The following is a 26,301-nucleotide window of genomic DNA, read 5'->3' as shown; positions in this document are numbered from 1 at the left end:
GTTTATCTTTCTTTTTGGAATTTTCTAGATTTGAATGCGTCAGCTGTGAATCCCGAGGGCATAGCTTATTACAATCGTCTCATCGATGCACTTCTAAAGCAAGGTAATGTCGCTTCAACACCATCGTTTTCTTAGCGAGCTCACCGTGCAGGGATACAACCGTATGTTACATTGTACCACTGGGATTTGCCTCAAGCTCTCGAGGATTTAGGCGGCTGGCTAAACTCTTCGACTATGTAGGTGTTTCTTCCAGAAGTTCGCTAGAAACTCAGCTCGTCTCTCGCAATTTAGTGTCAAGTTCTCGGCCTACGCAGAGGCATGCTTCAATGCTTTTGGTGACCGAGTGAAGCACTGGATCACTTTCAACGAGCCACACAATTTCGTGGTAACTGGTTACGATCTTGGAGTCGAGGCTCCTGGCAGATGCTCCATCCTGGGGTGTTTGCGGGGAAACTCCGCAACAGAACCTTACATTGTCGCGCACAACGTCTTGCTGTCTCACGCAGCAGCAGTCGACGTCTACAGGAAAAAGTTCCAGGTATGTAACGTTCATTTGTCAACAATTCTGTAACACTCTTGAAATTTGGCAGTCCACACAGAAGGGGAAGATCGGCATAACTTTAGATGCCAAATGGTATGAATCTATATCGAACTCCACCGAACACACTGCAGCCGCTCAGAGAGCTCTCGACTTTGAACTAGGCTGGTATGTTTTATTTCAGAAAAACTAGCAGTAACTTCCAGAGCAACAGGTTTTTGGATCCTATTATGTTTGGCGACTATCCAAGCGTGATGCGTGAGAACGTCGGGGATCGTTTACCAAACTTCACGAATGAGGAGCGGTCCAGAGTTCTACATTCTATGGATTTCCTCGGCCTCAACCATTATACCACAAACTTCGCGTTGCCTATACCCTTTAACTTGAGCAGGGTGGATTACTACATGGACGCCAGAGTTATTGGATCAGGCAAGTAGACTGTTGCTAATTTTTCTTCCTATACTTTTGCTTTACAGGGATTTGGAATGGAGTTGTTATCGGCCCGAGCGTAAGTAGAGTTTCCAAATGTTTTCACTGTAACATTTTTCCTTCATGGTTTCAGGGAGCATCATTTTGGCTCTACATTGTTCCGTGGGGAATCCGGAAGATTGTAAACTACATCAAGGAGCGATACAACAATCCAACAATTATAATCACTGAGAATGGTTTGATCTTCTTCCTCAGTAGCTACTTCTGATTTTATTTTTTTTTCCTTTCGTTCATGCAGGAGTGGATCAAAACAACTTGCTATCCTCGAAAGAGACACTCAAAGACGACATAAGAGTAAATTTCCACGCTGATTATCTTTCCAATCTTCTCCTCGCAATCAGGTAAACATTCCAAAAACTTTCGACCAAGAGATGATCGTCTCTCTCTCTCTCTCTCTCTCCAGAGATGGAGCTGATGTTCGTGGATACTTTGCTTGGTCCTTGCTTGACAATTGGGAATGGACTTCTGGCTTTACTTCCCGTTTTGGCCTCTATTATGTTGATTATAAGAACGAATTAAAGAGATACCCCAAGAATTCCAGCGTTTGGTTCAGTAATTTTCTCAATATCTCGTGCTAGAAATTCAAAATATCTAATTTTATTTGAAACCTTCCACTTAGCCTAGGGCAAAAGAGATGTTGTGTTTGTGCGAGAATCGCATTACAATGCTGGTACTGTAAGTTTTTTATTCTTGTATTCTTCTATAGTCGCAATCTCATCCGTAGGGCTAACTCCACGATCTCTTCCAGTGCTAGGATGAGAGTTATTTGATGCTTTTCAAAATTGGAATTCCCGCAATTCCTCTCTTTTAGGGTTCCTGTGCTTCCGTATGCAATTGGGGGCTGCGATCTTGGAGCGCTGCCGTGATCTCCTGCGCATCGCCTGAATCGTCTGGCGCCCACATTGCAAGATGATGAGATGATGCAGCGGGTAAGTACTGCGCTCTTCCTCCTTGATTCTGCGCCGTGCTGAGGACGAAACCGCTGCCAGAGAAAGAAGAAGAGACTGCGAGTGATTCATGTCCACACCACTGAGAGCTCGCGTGCCAATGCTCTGGATTCCAAAGAGTAAGTTTTCCCTCCGTGGCTTCTTTTCGTGGTTTAGGGGCATCGCTTCTTTGGCAGGTTTTGCTCAAACCGGATTGTGACGTCGAAGTACACGCTCACTTCGTTTCTCCCACGCGTTTTATACCGGCAGCTTAGCAGGGCATCGAATTTGTATTTTCTTCTCATTGCGGTGCTCGAGCTGATTCCTGGCCTCTCCGCGAGCAGCTGGATCACTACTATTGTTCCATTTCTGTTTTTACTCTGCCTTCATGCTACCAACGAAGGGATTGAAGACGTGAAGCAGCACCATTCTGATAATCAGGTAGAAAGCAATGCCTCTCTTTCTTTTCTTATTTCTTAGTTCCTTTGATTGACTGACTCAGATCAATTCGAGGACGTCGGAAGTTCTTGTAGGGGACGTGTTTGTACCGGCCGAATGGAGCGATATCATTGTGGGAGATGTCATTCGCGTAAGAAACAATTGCGAGTTCCCGGCTGACATCGTTCTTCTGTTCTCGTCGGATCTTCAAGGTATCTTGTTTTTTTTATCTACTCAAGCACGAAACTAAGTATTTATGTTTTTTCCCTCTCGTCTTTAAACCGAAGGTATTGCTCATGAAGAAACGGCAAGCCTCGATGGGGAAACGTTTCTCAAGTTGAAGAACGCGTTCTACAGGTCTAGATCGTCGAATCCCGAAGACGACGATATGTCGCTTCTCGCGTTAACGGCTTTGAAGATCAAGTGTGAGCTCCCCAATAATCGGCTGTATGAGTTTGATGGCGCTATCTCCCTCCAGGTGTGAGCCTATTGTTTACTAGTTTTCAGACACTGGCATCCTTTTTCATATATCAGGGTCAGGGACTAATGACTCTCGACGACAGTCAATTGTTGCTGCGAGGTGCGACACTGCGCAACACGCATTGGATTATTGGTGCAGTAGTGTATACCGGTGAAGATACAAAGTGCATGCTGAACACGATTCCATCTCGAACGAAGGTTCAGTCCTCTTTATTTCTTCCTTTTATTTCTCAGCAGCTGATATTGCAGATTTCTCAACTGGAATATAACTTAAACTTCCTAGTGATGATTATGTTTGTTATTCAAGTGGCGATTTGCATTGGTCTAGCTGTCGGTGAGGCTATGTGGCTCAAAAAGCAGTCGAATCCATACTATCTTAAAGAACGTAGTCAATCCAACCTCGGTAGAGTTATTGAACAAATATTTCGGTGAGTGCTTTTCTTTCACTCCGTGACTTAATCTTTGCTGTGAACATCTTGTAGGTTCGTTTTGCAGATTCATTGCGCTGCTAAATCAGCTCATTCCAATTTCTTTGTATATTACACTCGAGCTGGTTAAAGTCGTTCAATGCTACTTTATCCAGAAGGACATACACATGTATCATGAGCAATCGGACAATCCAGCCCAAACACGAACTATGAACCTTGTTGAAGAGCTTGGTCAGGTACAGAATTGCTACCATATTTCAGATTGCATTGCATTTCACTGACTGGTGCAGGTAGATTACGTTCTGTCTGATAAAACCGGCACATTAACTCAGAACGTCATGGCTTTCGTGCGGTGTTCTATTGGTGGCGTTATATATGGAGATTCAATTGATGAGGACGAGCCTGTTACAGATCCACGTCAAGCAATACATACTGTTGCTCGAGATTATAATCTTCAAGAAGCTCTTCACCAGGAGAACCATCATGGCCTGCAATGCAGACTGTTTTTTCTACATCTTGCTATTTGCCATCAAGCTGTCCCTGAAGGTGATTCTGGCTCCGGCGGTATCATATACCAGGCTGCATCACCAGACGAAGAAGCTCTTGTGAATGTGTGGTTCCGCAAAAGAATATATTTCAGGGCTTCTAATAGTTGTAAGATGCAGGGAGCAGCTGTATGCGGATATCGCCTTTTGGATCGAACGCCAAATGAAATTGTTGTTAGTTGTGAGGTAAATTCTGTAAGCTCATTTGCATATCTTCGTGTATAAGATCTTCCGTGTGTGCAGGATACCGGTTTTGAAAAGCAAACCGTTTTGGCAGTCTTAGAGTTTACGAGTGACAGGAAACGAATGAGCATAATCTGCAAAGACTCCAGTGGGAGGTAAAAGAATTAATATTATTTTTCTGTTTCGTCAACTGACATGGTCTTGTTGTCTCAGGATTAAACTGTTTTGCAAAGGTGCCGACACAGTCATAATGAAAAGACTGTCGAAGAACCAGGATGCTTCGATTGAAACCACGGTAGAGCATTTGGAGAAATTCGCGTGTTCTGGTTATCGAACCCTTTGTATTGCACAGCGCGAGGTACATCTGTGCACATTTGGACTACTGATGTGATAGTGTTTCCACCACAGCTGGACCATTCAGAGTACGACCACTGGGCAGCACGTTTTCTCGCAGCCAGTGTAGCCCTGGACGAACGAGAAGAAAAACTTGCGTTACTTGCAGACTCTATTGAGCGCGAATTGGTACATTCTTTGGACATGGATTTGTCGTGATAGTTTTATTATTATTATGGCAGACAGGTCCTTTTGGGTGTTACCGCTGTGGAAGATAAACTTCAGGACGGAGTCTCTGAAACTGTGACACTTCTTGCTCATTCTGGGATTAAGATATGGGTAAGTGATTTCTTGTAAGAAGTAGCAGATGGCGAAGAACGATTCATGCAGGTGCTTACTGGCGACAAGCTCGAAACGGCAGTTTCCATCGGTCTCACGTCCAACTTGCTGGTGGAATCCATACACATGTTTCTCTTATCTGAGAAATGCTGCAAATCCATTCCGCAAATGCTGACTAATATGTTGGAAGAAGCTCAAAAAAACACGCAGGCAGTGGGTGAGTACGTTGGAGAGCCTTGCTACATAGCCTCATTGTTCTCTCTCTGCTTCAGATAGTACATACATGGCAGTAGTGATTGAAGGCGATTCGTTGGCTGTAGCTCTGGAAGAAGATAACAAGCTGGTCTTTCTGGAGTTGTGCCAATTATGCCGGACAGTCATTTGCTGTCGTGTTAGCCCAATCCAGAAAGCAAAGGTATTTTAGTTTTCCAAGCTTTCTGTGGTTCTAAATCATTTTTCTTTCTCTTTTTCGTTTTTCTCCTGAAGGTTGTAAAAATCTTACGGGAGCACGGGGCTGTAACATTGGCTATTGGAGATGGCGCGAACGACATGGCCATGCTTCAAGAGGCTGATATAGGCGTAGGCATTTGTGGCCGGCAAGTTATGACCGCTGTTTATGCAAGTAACTACGCTATTGCCCAGTTTCGCTACCTTGCAAGGCTGCTGCTCGTTCATGGTCGCTGGTAAGCTCATGCTGTCATTTTCGTTAGAAAAACACGTTTTCACAGGTCTTACAAACGTAACCGCGACTCAATCATGTATGCTTTCTACAAGAATATTGTATACGTTGCTGGCAACTGCTATATAGCATTCTACTCCGGCTATTCGGGCCAACCTCTTTACAACATATTCCTCATATCGACGTACAACTTGTTTTGGACGTCTCTGCCGACAATCGCATACGCAATCCTCAACAAGGATATTTGCGAGACAACGATACTGAACAATCCTCAACTTTATCACGAAACTCAAAAGGATCGAACGTGGAAGTTTTTCAGAAGTTTCTGCCTCTGGTTTATTGCGGCGCTTTGGCACTCGTTGATAGTTTTCTTCTACCCGAGCTCAGGGATTCCTCTCGGGTCAGTGCACCGATTATTTATTTATTTATTTATTTTTATTTCTTTAGCTCACAATGTCGGTTTTCTAGCAGGAAAGGCAGGCGAGGGGGGCTTGCAAACATTGGGACAACCTCTTACTCAATGGCGGTGTTTATTGTTAACATAAAGCTAGCGACGCGCATGAACTTCTTCCCATGGGTCTCACACGCAGTTCTCTGGGGTGTTTCAATCGGTTTATGGCTCCTGTTTGCGTTCGTGCTCTCCTTCTTCTGGCGGAGATGGCAAGCCTTTCCAGAGTTGAGTGGCATTGGTTCAGAGCTGGTTGGCAGCGTAAAGTTTTGGTTCGTTCTTCTTCTTGGCTGTGGAACAGCATTGCTACCGGATATGATCATGTCCGTCTTTCGGAGGCATTTCTTCCCACGGGATCACGAGATTATACAAGAGATGGAGCATGGCTGGCGGAGCGGTGTCCTGAAGAAGGCGTCTAGGAGAGTTGTGGAGCAAGTTACACGGAGCTTGACTGTCCGAGCTGTGTCACTCCCGCAAGCAATAATGCAGCAAGTGGAGCAGGCAAGGCAGCTATCTCACAACAGGACAGTCAAGTTGGAGAGCTCTATGGAATCCGAACCACCACCCCGAAGAATAACGTGGAGAGATGTTTTATCTGAGAAAGAGATTGAAGACATTGATATTCCAGAAACACTCAACAGGTATGGAAAGCGTAGGAGCAGCGGGTTCCAAGTTGTCCGAAAGTTCTCTGACGATGAAGGGGAAGATCAAGATTAATAGACAAATTATTTGCATATAATATTTTTCACGTCCTGAAAGTCAGGATCTGAAAGAGAAACTTCAGCGAGTAAAGCGGTGACGAATTCTTCTGTTGCATGCTCGTAGTCTTCTTTCCTCTTCAGCACAATATGCCCGCCAATTTCCCAGGCCGCTGGATTGACTTGAGTGTCCAAAACCTTCTGGGAAACTTGGTGTAACGCTTGCTTTCGTGCAAAACACTGAAGTATATGTTAAAAAAGACTAACTTTTAAACTTCATACCTGTGGAAATAAGAAGACCCGTGTTCCACAGTCACATATCAATAGATTGAAGGGTATATTTCGGAGCTCCAATTCCTGACACGTACTTGCAACTGATATTGCAATCTCGTTTAGATCCATACTTTCATAAACAACTCCTTTAACAGGATAATCAACCAATTCAGATATCCTCAAGGAAGATTTAAGACTCCCTTTGTTAATTCGTGTAATAGATGCACACTCCACAGGAAATGGGTATGCAAGATAGTAAGCCTGTAAATCAATCTTATAAATTTAACCTTTTGAAAATTATTATACCTGAAAGTGAAGGTGATTTATAGTTGCAAAAGCACCAAGACTATTATATCCAACTCGAAAGTATGGACAATCCACCTCCGCAGTAAAATAAAGAGCCAATAAAAGATCATTTGCACAGAGTCGTTGAGGAACAAAATCGAAAAGACGAGGTACAAGTAAAACATGTCCATACTCAATAGGACTTACCTGGAAATTTATAATATATGATTAGTAATGTTTTATAACAATCTATTAAAACTTACGTTTATAAGCACGATATCAGGTGATGATAGGATAGGAGTAATATCATAATACCCAGCTTCCTCACCTTCTCCAAATTGAAATAGTACCTCGTTGCGATTAACTTTAGAAAAGTTGAATTTTTTGGGATCAAATTCTTGAAGAACTTGATCCACTCGAAATTCTGTTAGTCGCTTTTTCAAATGACGACCCTCGTTGAGCTGTGCAATAAATCCATAATTTCCAGAGAGGACCTAGGAAAATAGCAGATAAATAAAATACTTATACTCTTCACAACGCTATACTCACCCGAGACTCACAAGCTGTAACATCGTATCGAAATAATCCCTGAGATGCACGCTCCTCCCACTATCAAATTCAATTTTAGATCTTCCTAGTTTATGAAAGATATATTCACATACCTTGGACAATAATAATGTGCCTAGAAATGATCTTTCAATTGTTGGTGGTGATGATGGAACTTCTTCATCCCCAAGCAGCTGCAGCTCAGTTGTCTTCATCTTCTTCGTATACTTAAACAAAGGAAGATCAAATCCTAATAACATAGAATAGAACATTAAAAATTGAAATAAAAGGGAAAAACAATATTAAAAAAAACAAACCTGTGAGAAAGCAGCTTTGAAGGCAGTCACGGCTGACAGAACCACAATCTTGGTTCACAGATACAACTGTAGGAACTCGCTTAATAGCCAGCATCTTTAGCCAATAAGATTGAAACCCCCACTATGGTGCTCCGAGAAGAAGGCCACCACCAGCAAGAAAGGTAAGATCTGAAGGATGTCCTCCTTCCGAGGGGCTAGCCCCTCGACCACCGTGGCAAGAGAGGGAACTCAGTAGAGTCTTACAACTGGAAACACTGTGTCCATAACAAATGATGGGGTGTCGACTCAAAAGCTCAATTGAAGCCGTGGTTGTCAAAATTTTGGCACGGACTAGCCTTCTTCCAGGCTAGTCAGTGCATAAGAATAAACCCTGCAAGAAAAAAAAAAAAACAGGAAATGTGATGGAAATCAAATTGGGAGCAAACACATACCTGCAAGAAAAAAGAGAAAAAAGGAGATGTGCTGAATTGGGGAGCAACCATACCTGAATCGAAAGCGTTGGAAGAAGAAAAGCAAAACCTAATCTTTTCCTATCCAACTAGCTTTATTAAAAAGAAGAAATAAGTGACTGTTTTGCATGCAAAGCTTTGATTTATCCTCTGTTTTTCCATCATGTTGGCTGCTCTAGTGCGGTGATCTTGAAAGACAAGTGAGAAAACTCAATGATCAACGTCAAAAAGCTTCACAATAATACATGAACTTGAATAGCTTCACTCACCGCGCTTGCCAAAAACGCAGTTGAGAATGAGTCACTTCAGTGCTCGCTCCTGCTTGAATGCCGCCTCTTGTTGCTGTAAGACTCCTCGTCCCACCCCCGCTCTCTCTCTCTTTCCCTGTCCCTGTCCCTGTCCCTGTCCCTGTAATCGCGATCTTTCGAGTCCCTGCTGCTCCTGTCCCTGGAATCGTCCTCCTTCCGCCGCCGGCTATCTTGATCTCTCGAGCTCGGCTTGCCACTTTCTCCGCCGCCACCGCCACCACCACCATCGTCGTCCCCTGTCTCCTCCTCAAACCTCTCGCCGCCTTCTTCGCCACCGTTCCAACCGGACCCCTGCATTCCAACGCCCCAGCCCCGAGAGTGGTCGCCACCCCCGCTACTCCCCATCCCCCGGCCAAAAAACGCTGGATTAACGTGAGGAGGAACGCCAGGAAATGGCATTGGATAGCCCCCACGCATGAAGCCACCCATGCCGTACATGCCCGGCCGCATCGGGGGCCCGAAGGAGGGATCATACGGGCCCCCCATCATGGGGAGTTGTCCGAACTGGTCGCTGCCTCCGCCTCGGCCAAACTGGTCGCCTCCTCCCCCTCCTCGTCCTCGTCCTCTCCCACGGCCTGGTGCATAGCAATGCAGCTTGGAATTAAGAAAAAAGAAAAGTCGCAGCTAACTACAGAAAAGCGACACTGCTAACTCGACTCAAGACTTCACACGAGAGAGAGAGAGAGAGAGAGAGAGAGCGCACGAACTTAAAGGAAGCAACTGCTCACTTACAGCAGAACAGAGAAGAGAAAGAGAGAAAAGACTAACACGCGTAAGAAAAATGGAGAGAACCACAAGAGAAACGATCAGAAATATCTAGAGGTAAGGCAAGAACTTAGAAGGTAAAAGACACTGCTACTGTGGAACCGAGCCAAGGATGCGAACAAAATGAAAGGACTTCTAGCTGAGTACCAGGAAACCGCGATAGACGAACGAAAACAAAAACCGAAACTAAAGACTTACCCGATGAGGACTTCTTTCCCATTTGATTTGGCTGGCTGGGAGCGTTGTAGCCACCACCACCACCACCAGGCTGCGAAGGATTAGAGAGCGGGCCTCCGCCACCGCCGCCACCACCACCACCGCCACCGCCGCCACCACCTTGCCCCATCTTCATATTCATTTGCTTGAGAATCTGGGGAGTAGCGTAGGCGACGACGCAAGGTCGCCCATTGAAAACGCGGCCATGTAAGTTCTCCTTGCACAGCTGCGCCGGGAGAGGCTCGAAGAAATCCACCTGGCAGAGCCCCTTGGATTTGCCGCTGGCCCTCTCCTCGAAGAACTTGATCCCTTTGATCTTGCCAAACTCCGCGAGCGCGCCCTCCAGCTCCGCGTCGGTCGTCCACCACTGGAGCTCGGATATGACGATGGAAGTCCTCCCCCCGTCCTGAGACGCGGCCGACGACGATCGAGGGGGCGGCACTGGCGCTGCCGATGCTTGCGCGGCGAAATTCGGCCTCGCGGCGGGCTCATCTAGCTGCTGCTCTTGCTGTGGCGCCGCCGCCGCCGCCGCCGCCGCCTTGAAACTCACTGGCGATGGCGAAGGAATCCTCGCTTCCTGCGGCGGCGGCTGCTTGATCTGCGATGGAGCCGCCACCGCATTCTGGGGCTCCGGCTGCTTGATCGGATCGTCATCGTAGAAATCATACCCTCCTTGCGGCTGGGTGCTTGGCTGGGGCTGCTGCTGGGGCGGATGATCCTCCTGCTGGGGCTCACCTTTGGGCGGAGGCTCCTGCTCCTCGGGCGCCGGGAAGAACCCTACATTCACGTCGTCGTAGAGATCCTCGAAATCCTCGTCCACCGCCATCTCCACGCCCGCGCCATTCTCGATCTCCACATCGTAGTCAGCCTCCTCCATGGGTGACCTAGAAAAAGCCACACACTACGAGCATATTCTCGAATAGGGTTTAGCCCCTCCTCTTCCCGCGCTATCCGATTTAAAAGTTCTATAAGCCATGCTATCTTTCTCGGCGAGCGCTCTTCTTGCCGAAACGAAGATGGTTCCACCACTGACGACGATCATCATCGACCTGTGGATTCATGGCGGCGTTGCTACTCAGCTCGATACCGTTCTCCCGCTGTAACTTCATCAATGCGGCACTGCTGGAGCTCGATTCTCCGACTTTCGAGTGTGATGTCCATGCCACACGGAGCGTTGCAAACATACTTCCGTCTTTTTGCGGCACTGGAACTACATTTTCTAGGCTCTTTTCCGGGAGTCTCTGTGCGAGCTTTTCCTAGTAACACGAATCGGTTAACAACGCTGGTAGTGCCAAAAGTGCATTGCTTACATGTATGGGAGGGAGGAATCAAGCTGCCGCTGCAAATGGTCACGACAATGTCCCTGCCCAAGCGCAAACTTGGTTAAGAGCCATCGCAAGAGTCCTCACCTGGTGCAAGAATGTAAAGCTGGCTGCATGACATAACGAAGAAAATGGAACATCACCACGAAGGTTCCATACTGAAAGAAGGGCCTACACAGTACAAGAAAACACATTCTTGTGAGTGATCAAGAAGAAAAAAAACGAACAAATATTTGTCACCACGTTGAGGAACTCACAGGATTCTTAGTACCAAAATCTCCGAGGTTGGCATTGTTGCTCAGACCAATTGCATACTAGGCGTCGCGTGTCCCCAAGGCAGCTGCTGTAACTTTGTTGGACAGTGTGGCACCGGAGTTGGATTCTGCGACTCCGGCTCGTGCGTGCTCCAGTGCCCGATTCCGGAGTGCGGTGTTCAGGCCAGGGGGGCCGACTGTGGCTCTGGACAGTGTTGCAACTTACTCGGCTTTTGTGGTACTGGAGACACTTTCTGTGGCGAAGGCAACTGCCAGAGCAATTGTCCGTCGTCGCCATCTCCTCCAAGCCGCAGGAATCCGCCACCACCTCTAGAAGATGATGGATCCCTCCCGCTGATAGAGATACGCCTAGTGGCCCTTCCCCGGACACGGATACAGGAGTTCCCAGTCCACCGCGCCAGCGTGTTTCTCCCAGATCGCCTCCACCTCGGACTGGTAAGAAAAAGAGTCAGGCCTGGATAGCTGGAGTAGTGGTGCCAATTGCATTGCTTACATGTTTCGGAGGACTTTGTTGGCACAAGAAAAAGAAAGGCCGAGCTGTCACCGCAACTGCTGCCAATGGTAAAGCCAAAGCCAATGCCGCCGTTGCCACTGTTCAAACACAAACATGGTTAGAAATTATGACAGGATGGGGTGGACAGATTCTCACTTTGTTCTCAGAAAGTCCAAATGAAAATGCTGCTGCTCCAGAAGATAAAGGTAAAGATGCAGCAGCTGAGAAAAACTCCTCAAATATTACAGTGCATGAGAGCAAAGAAGAAGCTGAGCGTAATAGTGAAGTTCCTGTATTGCAGGAAGAGCCTGCACACCAGGAAGAACACTGCAATGTGTGAAAGACAGAGGACAATGTGAAAAGGTTGTAGCATTTTGAAAGAGCTATCGATAAGCACAAGTCTGATTCAAGAAGTTCGTAAACCAGGCTGCCGATGCTTTCGGACATCGCTTCAAATTGTCTCTGTAGTCCACATAATAGAGACCGAAGCGAGAAGTGAATCCCGCACTCCATTCCCAGTTGTCCAACATTGACCACACAAAGTATCCCCGGACGTCAGCTCCGTCCCTGAGATCATAAGCGTGATCCAGCTGCTAAAAAGTGTAAATCTTGTACCTGATCGCAGCGGAAAGATTTGACAGATAGTTGCTATGAAAGTCAATCCTGTGGCTGTCGTGCAAAGCGCTGCTTCGTGATAAGAAACTGGACTGGTCCATTCCTGACAGCTTTTGACGATATAGATCATGCAAAAGAATATGGAGGCACGCACCATTTTCTGTTATGATAATTGGCAGCTGATTGTAACGGTGAGTTACGTAGCTGACTAGCTTTCGAAAACCCCATGGCACGTCGTATAGCCAAATGGATGCCGCCTATCAAGGCAGCATTAGTGGCTATAATTCACAGGAAGATTAAACTCACTCTTCGTCCAATTGAAACTCCACCACGAGATGCTGCAAAGAGAAAACTATGACAAAAACAGCCGACCTTTGATTCCGGGGTACCTGTTCTGAGTACTCTGGAATCCTGAAAATAGTCTGTCCAGTTCTTTATAAGCGGAGGAGGTAGCGCAGATGCAAAATTGGTAGTGTAGTGATTAAGTCCAAGGAAGTCAATCGATAGCAGCAAAGAAGAACGTTGCTCCTCTGTGAACATCGGCAGGCGATGTCCCACGTAATCACGCATAACTGCTGGATAGTCACCATAAACGATTGGATCTAAAAACCTGGAATGAAAGAATGCTTTAGATGAACTTTAGAATTCACAAGACCTTACCACCCGAGCTCAAAATCCAGAGCTCTCTGTGCAGCTGCTATATTATTTGTGGAGTTTGAAAGCGGCTCGTACCAGAACGAATTCAAGGTAATTCCAATTGTTCCACCTTGCCGGGCCTGCTCAACAGTATAATAAGCTTCCAAGAAAATGATTTTCATGTTGCATACACACCTTATACTTCGTTCTGTAGATGCGCACTGCGGCCGCATGTGAGAGTAGCACATTATGAGCAACAGTGTAAGGCTCAGTGGCGGAGTTTCCTTTCGAACATAAAAGTATTGAGCATCTTCCTGGCGCATGAATGCCTAAGTCGTATCCTGACGTTGCAAACGACTGGGGTTCATTGAAAGTAATCCAGTACTTGATCCGATCGCCAAATGCGTTGAAGCAAGCGTCAGCGTAGGCGGCAAATCTGTTTCTGCATGTTCAAACATTGAGAGCTTGAAACTTGTCTTCGATAAGAAAAATTACTTACACAATCTCAGAACTAAGCCATCCCCCAATTGAGTCTTCAAGCGCTTGTGGAAGATCCCAATGGTAAAGGGTAACGTAAGGTTCAATATCTGCATCACTCAAGTAAGCACAAAAGACAAAAACCAATGCTTAGTCTGACTGTTCGCTAAGAGAGCGTTGATAAAGCCATTGTAGTGATTCACACCCTCAGCATTTACTTGCGTTGTGTTTCCATCTGCATTGCAGTAAAGGTTCAAATAACGCTTGAATGCAACGCCATATTTACCAGGGAAAATACGACACCACGAAATTGAAAATCGATATGCATCTATGCCAAGTTCTTTCATCAATAATATGTCCTCCTGGGAGAAAAACTCGCAAGGCTCTACATTATCTTTCAAGATACGAGCATACCTGATACCGATTGTATTGATCTTCAGCAACATCGCCATTGCTGCCATCCAAAATCTTGCCTAAATTTTCCAAAAAAAATCATTCAAACTAGAAAGTATAAGCATAACGTACCGAAAGTATGAGAGAATTTGTCCCAAATGCTTGGCTTCCGTCCACCTTGCTTGGCACCCCCTTCATACTAACCACAGAGAAAGAAGTATAAACAGAAAACAGATAAAGAGAAAAGAGCAACATACTTGATACGCAGAGGACGCTGTGCCAAACACAAACTGTTTCGGAAAATCGCACCTGCTGATTCCGGTCGCTCCGCAGCCTGCTAAAAAGGCGATAAGAGATATGACGAGCACAGAGCTTTTGTGATCCATCGGGATGAACAGAACCAAGCCACAACTATGCCTTTAACATTTCTGGAGCAAAAGCATGGGTACCACCAAGCACAAGCAATGCATGATAAGCCACAACGATGAACAAGGAATGACAGCTTAAGAAAGGACAGATGCTTGAGTGATGGATCGGTGCAAGCAAAGAGCAACAAAAGCTGGTAGGAGCCAGTATGAACATGGTTTCCACTATGCTGTCCTAGTAACAGAGAAATTCGATTTGGGGAGAGTTCTGGCATTATCGATATTGCCGCCTTGATTTTCTCTTGTCGCTTTCTTACTGTCCTTACCACGAAGAGTCATCAGAACTGAAAGAAAATTCCGATTTTACCGATCAATTCAACCAGATGCGCTCACATGTTGCAAACGAAGAAGCTGATATCAAAAGCATAGTACATTGTACCCGGGTCTGCAGCTTTACTTTTCCTTTCGTCAACCTGTCATGAACCGGTGACACAGAACAGCATCTGCTATGGGCCGTTGCCGATAATCTGGATTGAGCATCACCTGCAGTCTCAGTCTCTTAGTAGAGTGACATTATCAATTTCCGCTACCTCACTCACCTGGAGAAGTTCCCATCCTGCTTTATTATCGAGATCCAGGAACTTGACAGCCTCTTCCCACCTATCATCCATCATACAATATCTGTAATAGAAACGGTAGATTAAAAAGCTAGAATAAAGTGGAAAAAACAGACTCTCTAGTAGCAGTTAGATCAAGTCGAAATGTGGTTTCCAAAAGCCTCTGCTCAAAAGAACAAAATATCAGAAAAATGGATGGTGGAGTGTAGCAAAACCTGAAGTGATGGAGCATCAACGCTACCAGGAACACTGAGAGATGCAAAAACAATATATGCCAGAAGCAGGCCACCGGAGAAGCTGCCACAAAAACACAGCAAATAAGCCGAAGTACGAAAATAATATCTTACATATCATCAGCAATCCCAAATGCCTTGCGTTCAAATATTGTTCGAGCACCTGCAGCGGCTGCTCTACGCCAAAGATTATCAGAAAGAGCTCCAAATTTCGGGTCGGCACCACGAAACAGAGTTTCATTACTGCAAATGTCGAAAGAGATACTAAATTAAGACTGAGATGCATAACATGAACTAACCTCACATCCACAGCAAAGGCGAGATCCCGTAAACGAGGTAAAACCATTGAAATATTTCGCTCTTCCATTGTGCTGCAGCAACAAAAACAATGCCATCAAGGAAGTATGTACTCTGAACTTACTTGAGAATCACTGATGCAGGGCCAAGAGACTGGTGTAGTTGACCACGGGCATGCATGAAAGACAGACCAGTAAAGGCACCAGCAAGTAGTTTTCGAATAAAAGCATGTCTCCTTTGAAGAACCTCTGCTTTTTCAAAACGATCCCAAAAGTCCCAAGCACCTACAGAAATGCCCTTCTGAGTTGCAACGCCCGCAGCCATGGCATAATCAGCCCCGGATTTGATTCCATCATTTCGAAACACAAGCCACTGTCCTGAAACAAGTTGGACACTGTAAAAGAATGACGTGATGAAGTCTTGCATGCCTGTTCTCCTGTGCGTGTCTCAAATCCTCCAAGAAGTACTATTATGTTTTCGCATGTCTTTCCCATTGAAGAGTCCTGCAAGAGAAAGCTGCGTCAAGGATAACAGGAAAAAAAAAAAAAAAAAATTCAATATCAACCTGAAGAATGGCGTGTGAACTCAACTCATTTGCCGCCATCATATCAGCTTCATACCACCGGCATTTCGAACCGGATAAGCCTGAGATGGTGATGTAAAGCTACTCTTTTCTTCACGAATTCAGTAAAACTTACTTTCAGTAAAATGCGTGTGCCAGTGTTCGGACCACGCCTTACTCTTCCGGAGTAGAGCCTTGAAATAAGAAGTGTGTACATTACTTCCAATATTCGTCGAAAGCTCACCTTGTTTCCACGTTACCAGCATCAACCTCCTGACCACCAAATCTCTTTACATTTAAACTGGTTGTCATGCTCTCTATTCCTCCATCAAGCTTGGGCGGGTCGTAGCTGAAAACAAAATCACACACACACACACACACACAAACAATAAAAAAAAATGACCACGTCGAACATATGATACAAAGAACAAGAACTCAAAGAACCTGGAGATGCTCATGTAGCCATATGTCCCCAGTAAACTTTCCAGCACAATATCATCGGAAGAAAACACGTCCATGGTTGCAAAAACGCAATGACACCTGTGAATCTTACGCCTGCCCGAGTAAGACTTACACGCGGGTAAACCCGCTCGTTCAGATCCACAGAAGGCGGAGGCAGGCGATACCATACTGAACAAAGATTTCACACTAATTTCCATGGAACGAAACGCGAGAGCGGCGCATAGCCTGTTCTTGAGATGCCGACGTGTGCAGGATAAGGCCACGTGTAAAAGTGAACAAAATCATGGTTATATTTAAAAAGAACTCTAAAGAAAACATACTCAGCTCTATCAATGCGATGGTAGTATACGGGTTCGTTTGCAATGCCGGACCCTTTTTCCCAGAGGCATATTGTGCCCCCAGCTGGTCTTGGCACCGTGTCCACCGTATCCTGCAAAACAATGTGGTCAGATAAAATCAGAGAGCTCAGAAACACCATGCTACCATAAAACTTGTAGTGCGTATATCTGGTCACGGACGGATGTAGTGGTGCAGGAACTCTCTTCTCGAAGCGCCTTTGCGGCTGAAGATCGAATACGTGATGTCGAGAGGGAGGAGGATAGTTCTTGTGCTCCATGTTGTACTCGGCCGGGAAAAGCTGTCTGTATCTGTAAGCGTTAACAATATGCTCCATGCGCCTGAAACCAGGAGATAAGTACACGAAACAGTAGAGACCTTCTCGGCATACATTCTTTCGATATCTTGGTCCTTCTTTTTAATACGCATGAACTGCATTTCTTGCTGCACCTGCTCCTTCTGGCTCTTTCGATCCTCCTCGTCCGCTGCATGGGTGTACCCAGGAACTCGGAGGTTGGGTATAGAAGACTGATATCTAAGCATGCCTTTGAGGGCACGACGACCTGAGGGAAAAGAATCAAAAGATTGAAGAAAAACAGGTCGTTGTTCGCTACTTACTTGGCGAACTGCTCTCGCCGGTACCCGCAGCATTATCATTTTTTGTTCGCATTTTCAGCTCGTCCAGCGTTTTCTGGCAATCCATCAGCTCCCGAGAGAGCTTCTCACACTTTCTCTCGCATTTCGAAGCGGCATCCTCGAGCTGCCGCTTGAGAAACATAGGCTGAGAGAAAGAAACAAAACACCACCCTTCTTACCTTGGCACTTTTGTAAAACCGTCCATAGTCGTTGTAAGTGGTGTCCCATAACTCGGTCGGAATCCCACCTGTCATCTCCCTCCCTTCACCATATGCTAAAACTATCACCGATCAAACGAACTAGGAGTTCCTCCGCCTACATTTTGCAATCATCTATCATCCACTAGCCAGAACCTCTCCAGCATGACGAAATGCACGAGTTCTCCCGGAAATGTCATGCTCGAAGAATGGAATGCCGCCCCTTGCGATCCCTGCGATGCTCTCTCCCCTGCTCAGAAACCCTAGGCCACACAAACCCTAGCACTGCCCGCCCAATCCCCCTCTTTTTTGAAAACCTTGGACGCCCCGGATTGGCCCACGCCTTTCGATCCACTGCTCACCTAAAACCCCCGCAAAGAATCGTGTGATGCATCCATCCGCGACATTCCCCCCAATTCCACCGCCTTAAAACCTGGACCTCGATCGATCGAAATCTCCCAGTCTCTCCTCGATCGACCGATCGACCGATCACCGCGAAATTATGGCCGCTCGCAGCAGCATCAATCTCCTCCTGGCCATGGCGATTCTGGCGAGCGGCGGCGGCGGCGCTGTTCTTGGATTTCCCTCCAGGCAGGACGGTGATCCAATCCCGACCTATCGAGGGATCAATTGCAACAAATACCAGCTCTTCACCTGTCTGGCATCCAAGGGCGCCTCCATCCACGGCGATTGCTGCGAGGCGATTCGCAGCGTCCTGAGCCCGCATTGCCTGTGCTCGCCGGAGACCGTGGGACGGACCGTGATCAAGAGCCTCTTGCCGATCGCCACGACCTGCGAGGTTCTTCTCGACATCGGCGAGCCCTGCGGCGGCAACGGTAAGCGATCATCGCATCCGTGTTCCTTGCCAAAATCTTCGATCTAAAATCGCGCTGTGTGCTGTTCTTGCAGATCAAAGAACTCCGCCTCAAGATCCCCCAGCGCCTACAATAGCGAATCCAAACCCCTAGACCAAAATATTTCTATGTGACCCCTTCTTTCTTGTCAATAAACCCTAAATTTTCTTCTCGGCTATGGCGATCCAGCTCTCCGCGATGTGCCGGGAAGCGTCCTTTCCATCGCTGAGAAATTCCGGATCGGCAGTAGAATGTAAGTGTATTAGTCGTCGAATCGAGGAAAAGCAAGCCCGAGCTGCTGAGTTTTGCCCTCTCTACTCGTCTCTGCGATCGATTCGTGTCTCTAGCAGCAGCGCCACGATCCCGGCTCTTCGATCAATGGCGGCATCCAACGGCAGTGTGTCCGTCGATGATACTGCTCCTCCTGGTCTGGCATGAAATTCGTGATCTTTGCTCTTATTCGTCTTTGATTGGCAGTGAGAATAGGAAGGGAGATTCGTAACACGAAGGAGACGAAAGTGGATGTCTCGATCGGTCTGGATGGCACTGGGAATTGCGACTGTGACACCGGCATCCCATTTCTAGACCACATGCTAGACGTAAGTTTCTTTCGCTTTGGACGTCTAGACTCATATCTCCTCTTTTCAGCAAATTGCCTCTCATGGTCTCTTTGATTTGAGCATCAAGGCAGTCGGAGATACTCACATCGATGACCACCACACGAACGAGGATGTTGCTTTGGCTTTTGGAACGGTTCGTTCTTCTCTTGCTATCTTTGTGAACGTTTCGATTGATGGTTTTTTTTCAGGCACTCGCAAGAGCTATAGGGAATCGCTCCGGCATTCACCGCTACGGTGATTTCAGTGTTCCACTCGATGAGGCCCTTGTCCATGTCGTTGTGGTATGATTTTTTTTCCAGTTTGCATATATATTGGTCGAGTTGAACTTGTGTTTTTTTTTTAAGGATTTGTGTGGCAGGCCTTGCTTGAGATATACGGCGACAATCCCCACTCAGCGAGTTGGTCAGTATGATACTCAGGTAGGCTGTTGTGCTGTGGAAATCTAGCGCTTTCTAATGAAATGTCTTGTAGCTTGTTGAGCATTTTTTCCAATCGCTATGTAACACATCAGGAATGACTCTCCACATCCGACAGGTTTGATAAAAGTTCTCAAAGTATTTTTCAAACTTGTGTTCGTGTTCGTCTTCTAGCTGGATGGTACAAACAGCCACCATATCATAGAAGCCATGTTCAAAGCGTTTGCGAGAGCTCTTCGCCAGGCTTGTGAGCCCGATCCCCGTCGAATTGGCAAGGTTCCAAGGTCTGCTTGATAACATATTTCTGGATTGCATTTTTATAGTGCTGTTTGCAGTTCGAAGGGGGTATTGTCGCGAATGTAGAGATCTTTTAAGGAAGGTTCGGTTTTGTTTATAAATACATGTGGTTGCACACTAAGAAAAATTTACTGTTTCTTCATGGAAATGCTATTCCTTAAGCCGACTGTCGCAATTTGGGCATGCCTGGTTTTGGTGCGATGGGCATGGTTCTAGTTTTCGTTGTCCTTGTGGCGCTATCTCGCAGCAAAGCAGTATTTGGTTCTCAAGGCGAAGCACTTAGCAGATGCAGCTTCCCTCGAGGCTTTGTATTTGGGACTTCGTCAGCTGCGTACCAGGTAGATATTTTCCTCTATCAATTCTGTGTTTATTTTTGCTACCTAGTATGAAGGAGCAGTGCGAGAAGGCGGACGAGGACCGAGCATTTGGGACATTTTCTCTCATAATTCAAGTATGCTTTTTCCTTCTTTTTTGCACCAATGCTGTAACATGTTTGTCCTTCAGCAAATATTTCAGACAGCAGCAATGGGGATGTTACAGAAGATCAATATCATCGCTACAAGGTACGGAGTAGGCCTTCTTGTCTTCAGAATATCTTTGCTGTCTTGCAGAAGGATGTACTGTTGATGAAGGAAATGTTTATGGATGCTTATCGCTTCTCCATTTCATGGTCGCGCATTTATCCTGGTATGTTATTGCATCGCCGGTTTGTAAATTACATCTAAGCTGCATCCCTTTCGTTTTCTTGTAGATGGACAAAGCAGCCCAGCGAATGGCGAGGGTATTGCATACTACAACTCGCTTATTAACAGCCTTTTAGAGCAAGGTGGAATCTTAAAAGCTTCTTAATGTTTTATTTAAACTTGGAACAGGAATCCAACCATATGTGACACTGTACCATTGGGACCTGCCTCAGGCATTAGAAGACTCGTTAGGCGGCTGGCTTAATCCTCAGATTGTAAAAGAGTTCACAAAGTACGCAGAGACATGCTTCGATGCCTTCGGAGACCGCGTAAAACATTGGATAACGTTCAACGAGCCGCATTCGTTTGTGAGGGAAGGTTACTGTCTGGGAGTATCAGCACCTGGACGGTGCTCTGGATGCATCGGTGGAAATTCAGCTACTGAGCCTTACATAGCAGCGCACAATGTACTGCTGTCTCATGCTTCGGCTGCTCAAGTGTACAAAAAGAAGTTCCAGGTTCTAGTTTTCGTTTTTTCTCTTGTGCTCTAATAATTTGGTTACTTGAACGCAGGCTCAGCAGAAAGGAAAAATTGGCATCGCGCTAAATGCTGACTGGTATGAACCATTCTCAAACTCCTCGGCGGACAAAGCAGCTGCGATAAGAGCTACTGACTTCCAACTAGGATGGTATGTGTCTCACATTACTTGGTTTTGGTAATGTCACTAAAGCGCATTATGTACAGGTTTCTAAATCCTATTGTCTACGGGAACTATCCGCCTGTGATGAGAAGCTATGTAGCCAGTCGCCTGCCACAGTTCACAGGGAACGAAGCCGGCTTATTGATGAGTTCGCTGGATTTTCTCGGTTTAAACCACTACACCTCAAACTATGCGCAGGATTCGCCAGAAGTTCCACCAAGCATGACGAACTACGACCTTGATTCCAGAGTTCGTTCGTTGGGTGAGCACTTCTCGCTTTCAAAATCATCCGTTGACGTCTTTTCATTGACAGTCAGTCGAGACGGGGTGCCAATCGGTCCCAAGGTAACGACGTGCTTGCTATTTCAACAATCTTTCTTGTGCGTTTCGAGCAGGGTTCCTCGACGTGGCTCTATGTTGTTCCATGGGGTTTCAGAAAGCTCCTGGGGTATATCAAGGCTCATTACAAAAATCCAATCATTGTCATCACAGAGAATGGTAAGAAATATGTGTTTCTCCTCTCTCGTAGTGGCTCCTAACGTAACCGTAATCCTCCAGGAATGGATCAAGCAAGCGGGCACAACCTTTCGCAGTCCCTTGGAGACAAGACCAGAATTGATTACCACCAGGAATACCTTGCAAACTTGAATCTGGCCATTACGAGGTAATCAAACACGAGTTTACTTGACAACAGCATCGATGAACTTTGTGATGGAAGTGCAGAGACAGTGTTGACGTCCGCGGCTACTTTGCATGGTCTTTGTTGGATACATGGGAATGGTCTCATGGTTTTACAGTCCGATTTGGGTTATACTTTGTGGATTATACCAATGGACTCAAGCGGTACCCCAAGATGTCCGCCCGCTGGTTCAGACGACTGCTCTGCTGGAATGTAACTTGCTCTGTAAATATTGTCTGAGAGCTCAGCTCTCGGACCAATTTCAAGCTCATTTGCTGTTAGTCAAGCTACTTTGGGAACGCTGTCTTGTCCAATGCAAAAGGATCGGAACTGTCACTAAGACATGTAATTAGTCGTATTTGAGAGCTTTCAACATGCAAAATAGAAAGTCATTGCTGAATCTCTCCTTTAAAACGATGAATAGAACTCGCTACAACTAAGAAATGGAAATACGCTTAATATACATTCTTGCACTTCTCATAACCACAGCATCCGGCATAACATACAGGTACACTCGAGATTACAGGTTTACGCTACACGAAGTGACTGAGCTCTTGGACAGAATCTCTGCCCGTGTCAACCAGGTCAATAACGACACGAGAATCATGATCGGTGGCAGATCAGTTCAAGACTCACTGGCAGTTGGCGGAATCACAATCTACTGGGCAGCGGGAACTTATGGGCGAGACTTGGACGATCACTGTTCCTCAACGACTTTCTCGACCATTACAGCCTCACAATTCAAGGACAACATCAACAATGTCATCAACGTGGTTCGTAGCGAGCTGTGGCGATTTAGAAACGACCAAGGTCTGTATATAGTACAGCTCATGGCAACAATTGGAGACGGTGTCGTTGAGTTTGAAATCCCAGATTGGACTCCCAAACCCAAAAGGCGAGACGAATTGCTTGAGATAGACACGGAGTTAGAGCAAGCAACTAGGGATTGCTCGGTGTCTAAGTATGAATTGGAGAGCAGTGCCTTTGCGAGTCTCTACAAAGGTGACACTCTCTTTTCACCCGACAAACTCTACATCTTCATGGTAACTTCTACTTGCAATATGATGTGCTTCGAACTGGGAGACGGTGTAAGATTTGTGTGGGCGAGTGGAACAAGCTACCCTCTGGAAAACTGCAGGCTTGCAATCTCCATCCGCGGGGTTCTTATGTTATTCGACGATATCACCAAGATTATTCTATGGTCCACGCCGGAACAATGCAGCTCATGTTTCAGAAGCTCATCCCTTGCCATGCAAAGAGATGGAAACCTTGTGTTGTATTCCAACAGAATAGCAGTATGGAATACTATTTATTGAGAATTAAATAGTGCTTAATTACCCGTTAACCACGCGGCAGTTAAACCTCTCCCATGGATTTTCAAAGAACGCAAGCCTTTGCACAATGAGCGAGCCACCCGAGTCAGCCGCTGTCAAATATACTGGGTGTTTCCACATCAATCGTTTCCTTTCTACGAGGTCTAGAGCTCTAGGTAGTCGAGATTCTTCTCGCCAACGTTGCCAGCAATCAGGCAAGCTTTTGGTGGGGGATCTAACAGTCCATACAGGATGCACAAGAAGAACTCCAGAACGTCGTCCCTGCTTTTGCAAGTGGCATTCTATCATCTCATGTTGTTCTCGCGTGAAGCCTGTTTGGCTTTGCCCAAGTCCTATGAGTAACACGATTTTGACAAACTTTATCATTTTGGGATGCCGATGCGACCCGTGGGGCAAACAACAAACAGCTGGAAGTTTGATTCGTATCTCTTTATTCTTGACTTTCTTTCTTTGGGTTTGCCGTACTCATCCATCGAGACAATGCAGGAAAATGTCCGAAACTCGGAGCAAAATTCCAGCCTTTTGTTTGGATCAAAACTCGAGGCATGTGATGCCGCAGATAAATTATTCGCAATCAGTTTTGGTGTCCCAAAGCACACAAAGAAGATAGAGGAAAAAATAGAAAAGGAGAACCAAGCAAGCAAAAGAGTACTTAGAAGAGGAGCCTCACAAAAACTTATCAAGCGTCGAGTGGCCTTTCAAGATCCTTGTACCCGTTGTCGTGAACTTTTTGCTCCTCCTGCTTCACCTCCTGCTCGGTCTTCCTCCCCTTTTTGCACTTGTAGTAGACGCTCATGAACGTCCCCACTGCCCTGTACTTCTCGCGGCACGCGTTGTAGAGGGTGGCGTCGAACATCCTCCAAAAGTCGTGCTCGTTGAGCTCCGTCACGGCGTACTGCGGCTGGAAGCCGTGGTTGTCGATGAGCCACTGCTCCATCTTGCGCACCGCCGCGGCGCCGTCGTACTCCTCGCCGCGGAACACCGGCTCCGGCGTGTAGTAGACGCCCACGTCCGTGTACATCTGCGCGTAGCTCGTGTCGCCCTGCCTTTGGTACAGCTCGAAGCTCTGCTCCGGTGTGATCATCGTTTTGATTGGCGTCCGGAACAAGCGGTGCGGGCACAGCCAGATTGGATACACCTGATATCAGGGAGCGATGAGATTTGCAAAGAGTTGAAGAGTCAAGCAAGCAAGCATGGAAAACAAGCATGAGAAAGAAAAAGAACTTTGACAAACAAAGTGGACTAGGATGTACGTACCTCAAAGCGAGACCTTTGCGAAGAGTTTATGAGTCAAGCATGCAAGCATGGAAGAATTACTTGAGCGAAAAACAAGAACTTCCAAACGCAAGCAAACAAAGTAAAAGTTCGGTGCAAGGACTGGAAAATGAGAGGAAAGTGCGTACCTCAAATTCTCTGTCCGAGAATTCCAGCGCATCCGCAACTTTGTGGAGCGGTATCAGCATGTCCTGGATGATGTGCCTCTCGTGGTAGTAGTTCCTGATAGCGTCACCCTGCGTCGCCTTGAGGAACGAGACCTTGGGAGGCATCGCCCAGCCCATGAGCCAGCGGAACCAAAACTGGTCTGCGAATGGGAGGATGAGCTTCCCCTCCCAGTACAAGCACCGGGTATGCCTGTGGTAGTACTCCCGCGTTGGAATGTACTCCACGAACTCGCCCTTGTCCAGCGCGGTCTGTGCGTGCTGGTAGAACCACGGCTTAAACCACCACCCTTGCTCGTTGATCTTGTTCCCCCGCTGCTTGGCTTCCTCCCGAGACGCGTATCGTCCCGTCATCATCACCCCTTCGTTCCGGTTGTAGATCATCCCCTCCACGAAGTCTGGAACCTTGTCAGCGCTATCCTGGTCGCCATCGGCCGGGCAGAAGCTATCAATGTATGCCTGCGCCAGATCTCGCAAGCTCCCGCGAACTGGAAAATAAGTCACCTTCATGTACTCCTTGACTGGGATGAGCTTGATCTCGGCGGCCACGAGCAGCCCAAGAGTTCCCTGTGACCATGGGATGGCGTAGAAGAGCTCCTTGTGCTCGTTGTCAGCAGTAGCACGGACGAGGCGGCCGTCGGCGAGGATGATCTCGTAAGCCACCACCGTGTCGGAGAAGAGGCCGTAGATGTGGGAGCTGCCCTCGATGCCATAGCCGTTGATGAGGCCGCCTACTGTGAGATCGTCGAGCTCGGCCACCACGGCCAGGGACACACCGAGCGGCACCGTGGCTCGTGAGATCTGGCCCATGTTGACGAGAGGCTCCACTCGCGCGATCATGTTCTTGGTGTCAATGTCGAGAATCTGGCCAAAGGGCGAGAGATCCACCTCGAAGTGGCGCGCGCGCTTGTAGTCCACGTTGCGCATCCCCACCGCGACCCATGGCTTCCTGGCCGTGCAAACGAGGCCGTCCTTCTTGGGATCTCGCTCCTTGAGGCGCTTGATGACCTTGGCGACGTTGGCGTCGTGCTCCTTCTGGCGCTTCTTGTAGGATTTGGAGGCGGACCACTGCGAGCGGAGGTAATCCAGGGAGTAGAAGGTGAAGGAGCACGGCAGCACGACGAGGATGACGATGATCCAGCGGAACTGGACGGCCCAGTCGACCCAGGAGCGCGCCTTCTTGGGGCGGAGAGGCTTCTCGAGGTCGGACATCTGCGAGGAAGGGAGAGCGATGGGGGATTACTCCGGCAGGAATCGACGCGACGCCGCGAAGGACAGATTCTCGCGAGGAATGGATGCAGCGAAGATATTTGGAGACGAATCGGAGGTTTTTTCACGAAGAATCCTACTGCATGCATGAAGCACTGTTCTTGTCGACAAAGATTTGGGAGGAGGAGGGGGTAATGATCATGCAATCGATGCGATTGCAAACGGAGTGGAGATTTCGCGAGAAAAACGTACCTCGATCGAAATATTGGAGCTGCGGGTCCACTCGAGATGCCGACGTGAGAGAGCGCCTCTCGCTCCTCACAAACAATGCCTAAATAAAAGAGAGAGAGAAGGCGATTCTACATGACCAGATTTAATCTTCGCCGTCGGAACCGCTGACGCGTCAGATTTGTTCCTCCACGGAATGTCCACGCGATTTGTATCATAAAAGAATGCCTGGATTGACAATG

At 47.0% G+C, this 26,301-nt stretch overlaps 9 protein-coding genes and 1 pseudogene across 15 annotated transcripts; 4 read left to right on the top strand and 6 right to left on the bottom strand.

The window, feature by feature from the left end:
• LOC9632331 overlaps nucleotides 1-1,192 on the top strand; it is a 1,770-nt pseudogene extending 578 nt beyond the window's left edge.
• Nucleotides 1,193-1,850: 658 nt separating this feature from the next.
• On the top strand, nucleotides 1,851-6,642 carry LOC9635770 (probable phospholipid-transporting ATPase IA). Its single transcript, XM_024672233.1, has 19 exons — nucleotides 1,851-1,956; nucleotides 2,017-2,093; nucleotides 2,151-2,394; nucleotides 2,456-2,603; nucleotides 2,679-2,869; nucleotides 2,926-3,069; nucleotides 3,121-3,299; nucleotides 3,367-3,535; nucleotides 3,590-3,910; nucleotides 3,965-4,030; nucleotides 4,088-4,182; nucleotides 4,241-4,385; nucleotides 4,436-4,549; nucleotides 4,607-4,699; nucleotides 4,751-4,916; nucleotides 4,972-5,114; nucleotides 5,186-5,382; nucleotides 5,428-5,778; nucleotides 5,850-6,642. The coding sequence occupies exons 1-19, from the start codon at nucleotides 1,945-1,947 to the stop codon at nucleotides 6,541-6,543; spliced, it is 3,549 nt and encodes a 1,182-aa protein (XP_024528001.1). The 5' UTR covers nucleotides 1,851-1,944; the 3' UTR covers nucleotides 6,544-6,642.
• Nucleotides 6,534-8,448, bottom strand: LOC9635769 (GDP-L-galactose phosphorylase 1). 2 transcript variants are annotated; one of them, XM_024672236.1, is made up of 8 exons: nucleotides 8,430-8,448; nucleotides 7,946-8,315; nucleotides 7,745-7,878; nucleotides 7,632-7,691; nucleotides 7,346-7,576; nucleotides 7,104-7,289; nucleotides 6,807-7,058; nucleotides 6,534-6,764 (listed from the first exon to the last, which is right to left on the bottom strand). In XM_024672236.1, the coding sequence occupies exons 2-8, from the start codon at nucleotides 8,037-8,039 to the stop codon at nucleotides 6,552-6,554; spliced, it is 1,170 nt and encodes a 389-aa protein (XP_024528004.1). In that variant the 5' UTR covers nucleotides 8,040-8,315; nucleotides 8,430-8,448; the 3' UTR covers nucleotides 6,534-6,551. The 2 variants fall into 2 exon arrangements, with proteins under 2 accessions (XP_024528004.1, XP_002967093.1); XM_002967047.2 differs by lacking the exon at nucleotides 8,430-8,448 and having other exon boundaries at nucleotides 7,946-8,417.
• A 1-nt stretch (nucleotide 8,449) lies between these two features.
• LOC112345425 (heterogeneous nuclear ribonucleoprotein A3-like) lies at nucleotides 8,450-12,001 on the bottom strand. Its single transcript, XM_024672138.1, has 6 exons — nucleotides 11,263-12,001; nucleotides 11,093-11,176; nucleotides 10,994-11,046; nucleotides 9,804-10,939; nucleotides 9,666-9,773; nucleotides 8,450-9,277 (listed from the first exon to the last, which is right to left on the bottom strand). The coding sequence occupies exons 4-6, from the start codon at nucleotides 10,558-10,560 to the stop codon at nucleotides 8,700-8,702; spliced, it is 1,443 nt and encodes a 480-aa protein (XP_024527906.1). The 5' UTR covers nucleotides 10,561-10,939; nucleotides 10,994-11,046; nucleotides 11,093-11,176; nucleotides 11,263-12,001; the 3' UTR covers nucleotides 8,450-8,699.
• Nucleotides 12,002-12,126: 125 nt separating this feature from the next.
• On the bottom strand, nucleotides 12,127-14,300 carry LOC9635767 (beta-glucosidase 40). Its single transcript, XM_002967045.2, has 13 exons — nucleotides 14,152-14,300; nucleotides 14,027-14,093; nucleotides 13,916-13,974; nucleotides 13,788-13,863; nucleotides 13,662-13,736; nucleotides 13,524-13,611; nucleotides 13,220-13,466; nucleotides 13,049-13,164; nucleotides 12,778-12,998; nucleotides 12,695-12,726; nucleotides 12,543-12,645; nucleotides 12,389-12,491; nucleotides 12,127-12,340 (listed from the first exon to the last, which is right to left on the bottom strand). The coding sequence occupies exons 1-13, from the start codon at nucleotides 14,278-14,280 to the stop codon at nucleotides 12,157-12,159; spliced, it is 1,500 nt and encodes a 499-aa protein (XP_002967091.1). The 5' UTR covers nucleotides 14,281-14,300; the 3' UTR covers nucleotides 12,127-12,156.
• A 299-nt stretch (nucleotides 14,301-14,599) lies between these two features.
• LOC9632330 lies at nucleotides 14,600-16,017 on the bottom strand. Of its 3 annotated transcripts, none has more exons than XM_024672237.1 (9): nucleotides 15,972-16,017; nucleotides 15,835-15,909; nucleotides 15,531-15,778; nucleotides 15,409-15,480; nucleotides 15,224-15,352; nucleotides 15,092-15,173; nucleotides 14,993-15,039; nucleotides 14,850-14,919; nucleotides 14,600-14,802 (listed from the first exon to the last, which is right to left on the bottom strand). In XM_024672237.1, exons 1-9 carry the CDS (start codon nucleotides 16,011-16,013, stop codon nucleotides 14,728-14,730), a joined length of 840 nt encoding a protein of 279 aa, XP_024528005.1. In that variant the 5' UTR covers nucleotides 16,014-16,017; the 3' UTR covers nucleotides 14,600-14,727. The 3 variants fall into 3 exon arrangements, with proteins under 3 accessions (XP_024528005.1, XP_024528006.1, XP_024528007.1); XM_024672238.1 differs by having other exon boundaries at nucleotides 14,859-14,919; XM_024672239.1 differs by lacking the exon at nucleotides 15,972-16,017 and having other exon boundaries at nucleotides 14,850-14,940; nucleotides 15,531-15,783.
• A 449-nt stretch (nucleotides 16,018-16,466) lies between these two features.
• Nucleotides 16,467-17,882, bottom strand: LOC112345456. 2 transcript variants are annotated; one of them, XM_024672240.1, is made up of 6 exons: nucleotides 17,582-17,882; nucleotides 17,385-17,532; nucleotides 17,158-17,329; nucleotides 16,914-17,107; nucleotides 16,751-16,860; nucleotides 16,467-16,655 (listed from the first exon to the last, which is right to left on the bottom strand). In XM_024672240.1, exons 1-5 carry the CDS (start codon nucleotides 17,654-17,656, stop codon nucleotides 16,760-16,762), a joined length of 690 nt encoding a protein of 229 aa, XP_024528008.1. In that variant the 5' UTR covers nucleotides 17,657-17,882; the 3' UTR covers nucleotides 16,467-16,655; nucleotides 16,751-16,759. The 2 variants fall into 2 exon arrangements, with proteins under 2 accessions (XP_024528008.1, XP_024528009.1); XM_024672241.1 differs by having other exon boundaries at nucleotides 17,385-17,526; nucleotides 17,582-17,881.
• Nucleotides 17,883-18,596: 714 nt separating this feature from the next.
• Nucleotides 18,597-19,928, top strand: LOC9632329 (imidazoleglycerol-phosphate dehydratase). The gene is made up of 8 exons (XM_002967415.2): nucleotides 18,597-18,880; nucleotides 18,931-19,052; nucleotides 19,102-19,206; nucleotides 19,262-19,354; nucleotides 19,418-19,492; nucleotides 19,545-19,607; nucleotides 19,664-19,773; nucleotides 19,825-19,928. Exons 1-8 carry the CDS (start codon nucleotides 18,631-18,633, stop codon nucleotides 19,850-19,852), a joined length of 846 nt encoding a protein of 281 aa, XP_002967461.2. The 5' UTR covers nucleotides 18,597-18,630; the 3' UTR covers nucleotides 19,853-19,928.
• A 40-nt stretch (nucleotides 19,929-19,968) lies between these two features.
• On the top strand, nucleotides 19,969-22,135 carry LOC9635766 (beta-glucosidase 25). 3 transcript variants are annotated; one of them, XM_002967414.2, is made up of 12 exons: nucleotides 19,969-20,124; nucleotides 20,171-20,237; nucleotides 20,291-20,349; nucleotides 20,398-20,473; nucleotides 20,538-20,612; nucleotides 20,659-20,987; nucleotides 21,043-21,158; nucleotides 21,215-21,432; nucleotides 21,484-21,515; nucleotides 21,566-21,668; nucleotides 21,729-21,834; nucleotides 21,894-22,135. In XM_002967414.2, exons 1-12 carry the CDS (start codon nucleotides 19,969-19,971, stop codon nucleotides 22,087-22,089), a joined length of 1,533 nt encoding a protein of 510 aa, XP_002967460.1. In that variant the 3' UTR covers nucleotides 22,090-22,135. The 3 variants fall into 3 exon arrangements, with proteins under 3 accessions (XP_002967460.1, XP_024528002.1, XP_024528003.1); XM_024672234.1 differs by having other exon boundaries at nucleotides 21,215-21,515; XM_024672235.1 differs by having other exon boundaries at nucleotides 20,291-20,473.
• A 1,520-nt stretch (nucleotides 22,136-23,655) lies between these two features.
• Nucleotides 23,656-26,172, bottom strand: LOC9632328 (delta(24)-sterol reductase). Its single transcript, XM_002967043.2, has 3 exons — nucleotides 26,084-26,172; nucleotides 24,587-25,834; nucleotides 23,656-24,321 (listed from the first exon to the last, which is right to left on the bottom strand). Exons 2-3 carry the CDS (start codon nucleotides 25,832-25,834, stop codon nucleotides 23,863-23,865), a joined length of 1,707 nt encoding a protein of 568 aa, XP_002967089.1. The 5' UTR covers nucleotides 26,084-26,172; the 3' UTR covers nucleotides 23,656-23,862.
• Between the last annotated feature and the right edge of the window lie 129 nt (nucleotides 26,173-26,301).

This window comes from Selaginella moellendorffii, unplaced genomic scaffold (genome assembly GCF_000143415.4).
Source record: "Selaginella moellendorffii unplaced genomic scaffold, v1.0 SELMOscaffold_8, whole genome shotgun sequence".
Classification (NCBI taxonomy): domain Eukaryota; kingdom Viridiplantae; phylum Streptophyta; class Lycopodiopsida; order Selaginellales; family Selaginellaceae; genus Selaginella; species Selaginella moellendorffii.
Note: the sequence above shows the minus strand (reverse complement) of the source record. Positions and strands in the feature narration are given on the sequence as shown.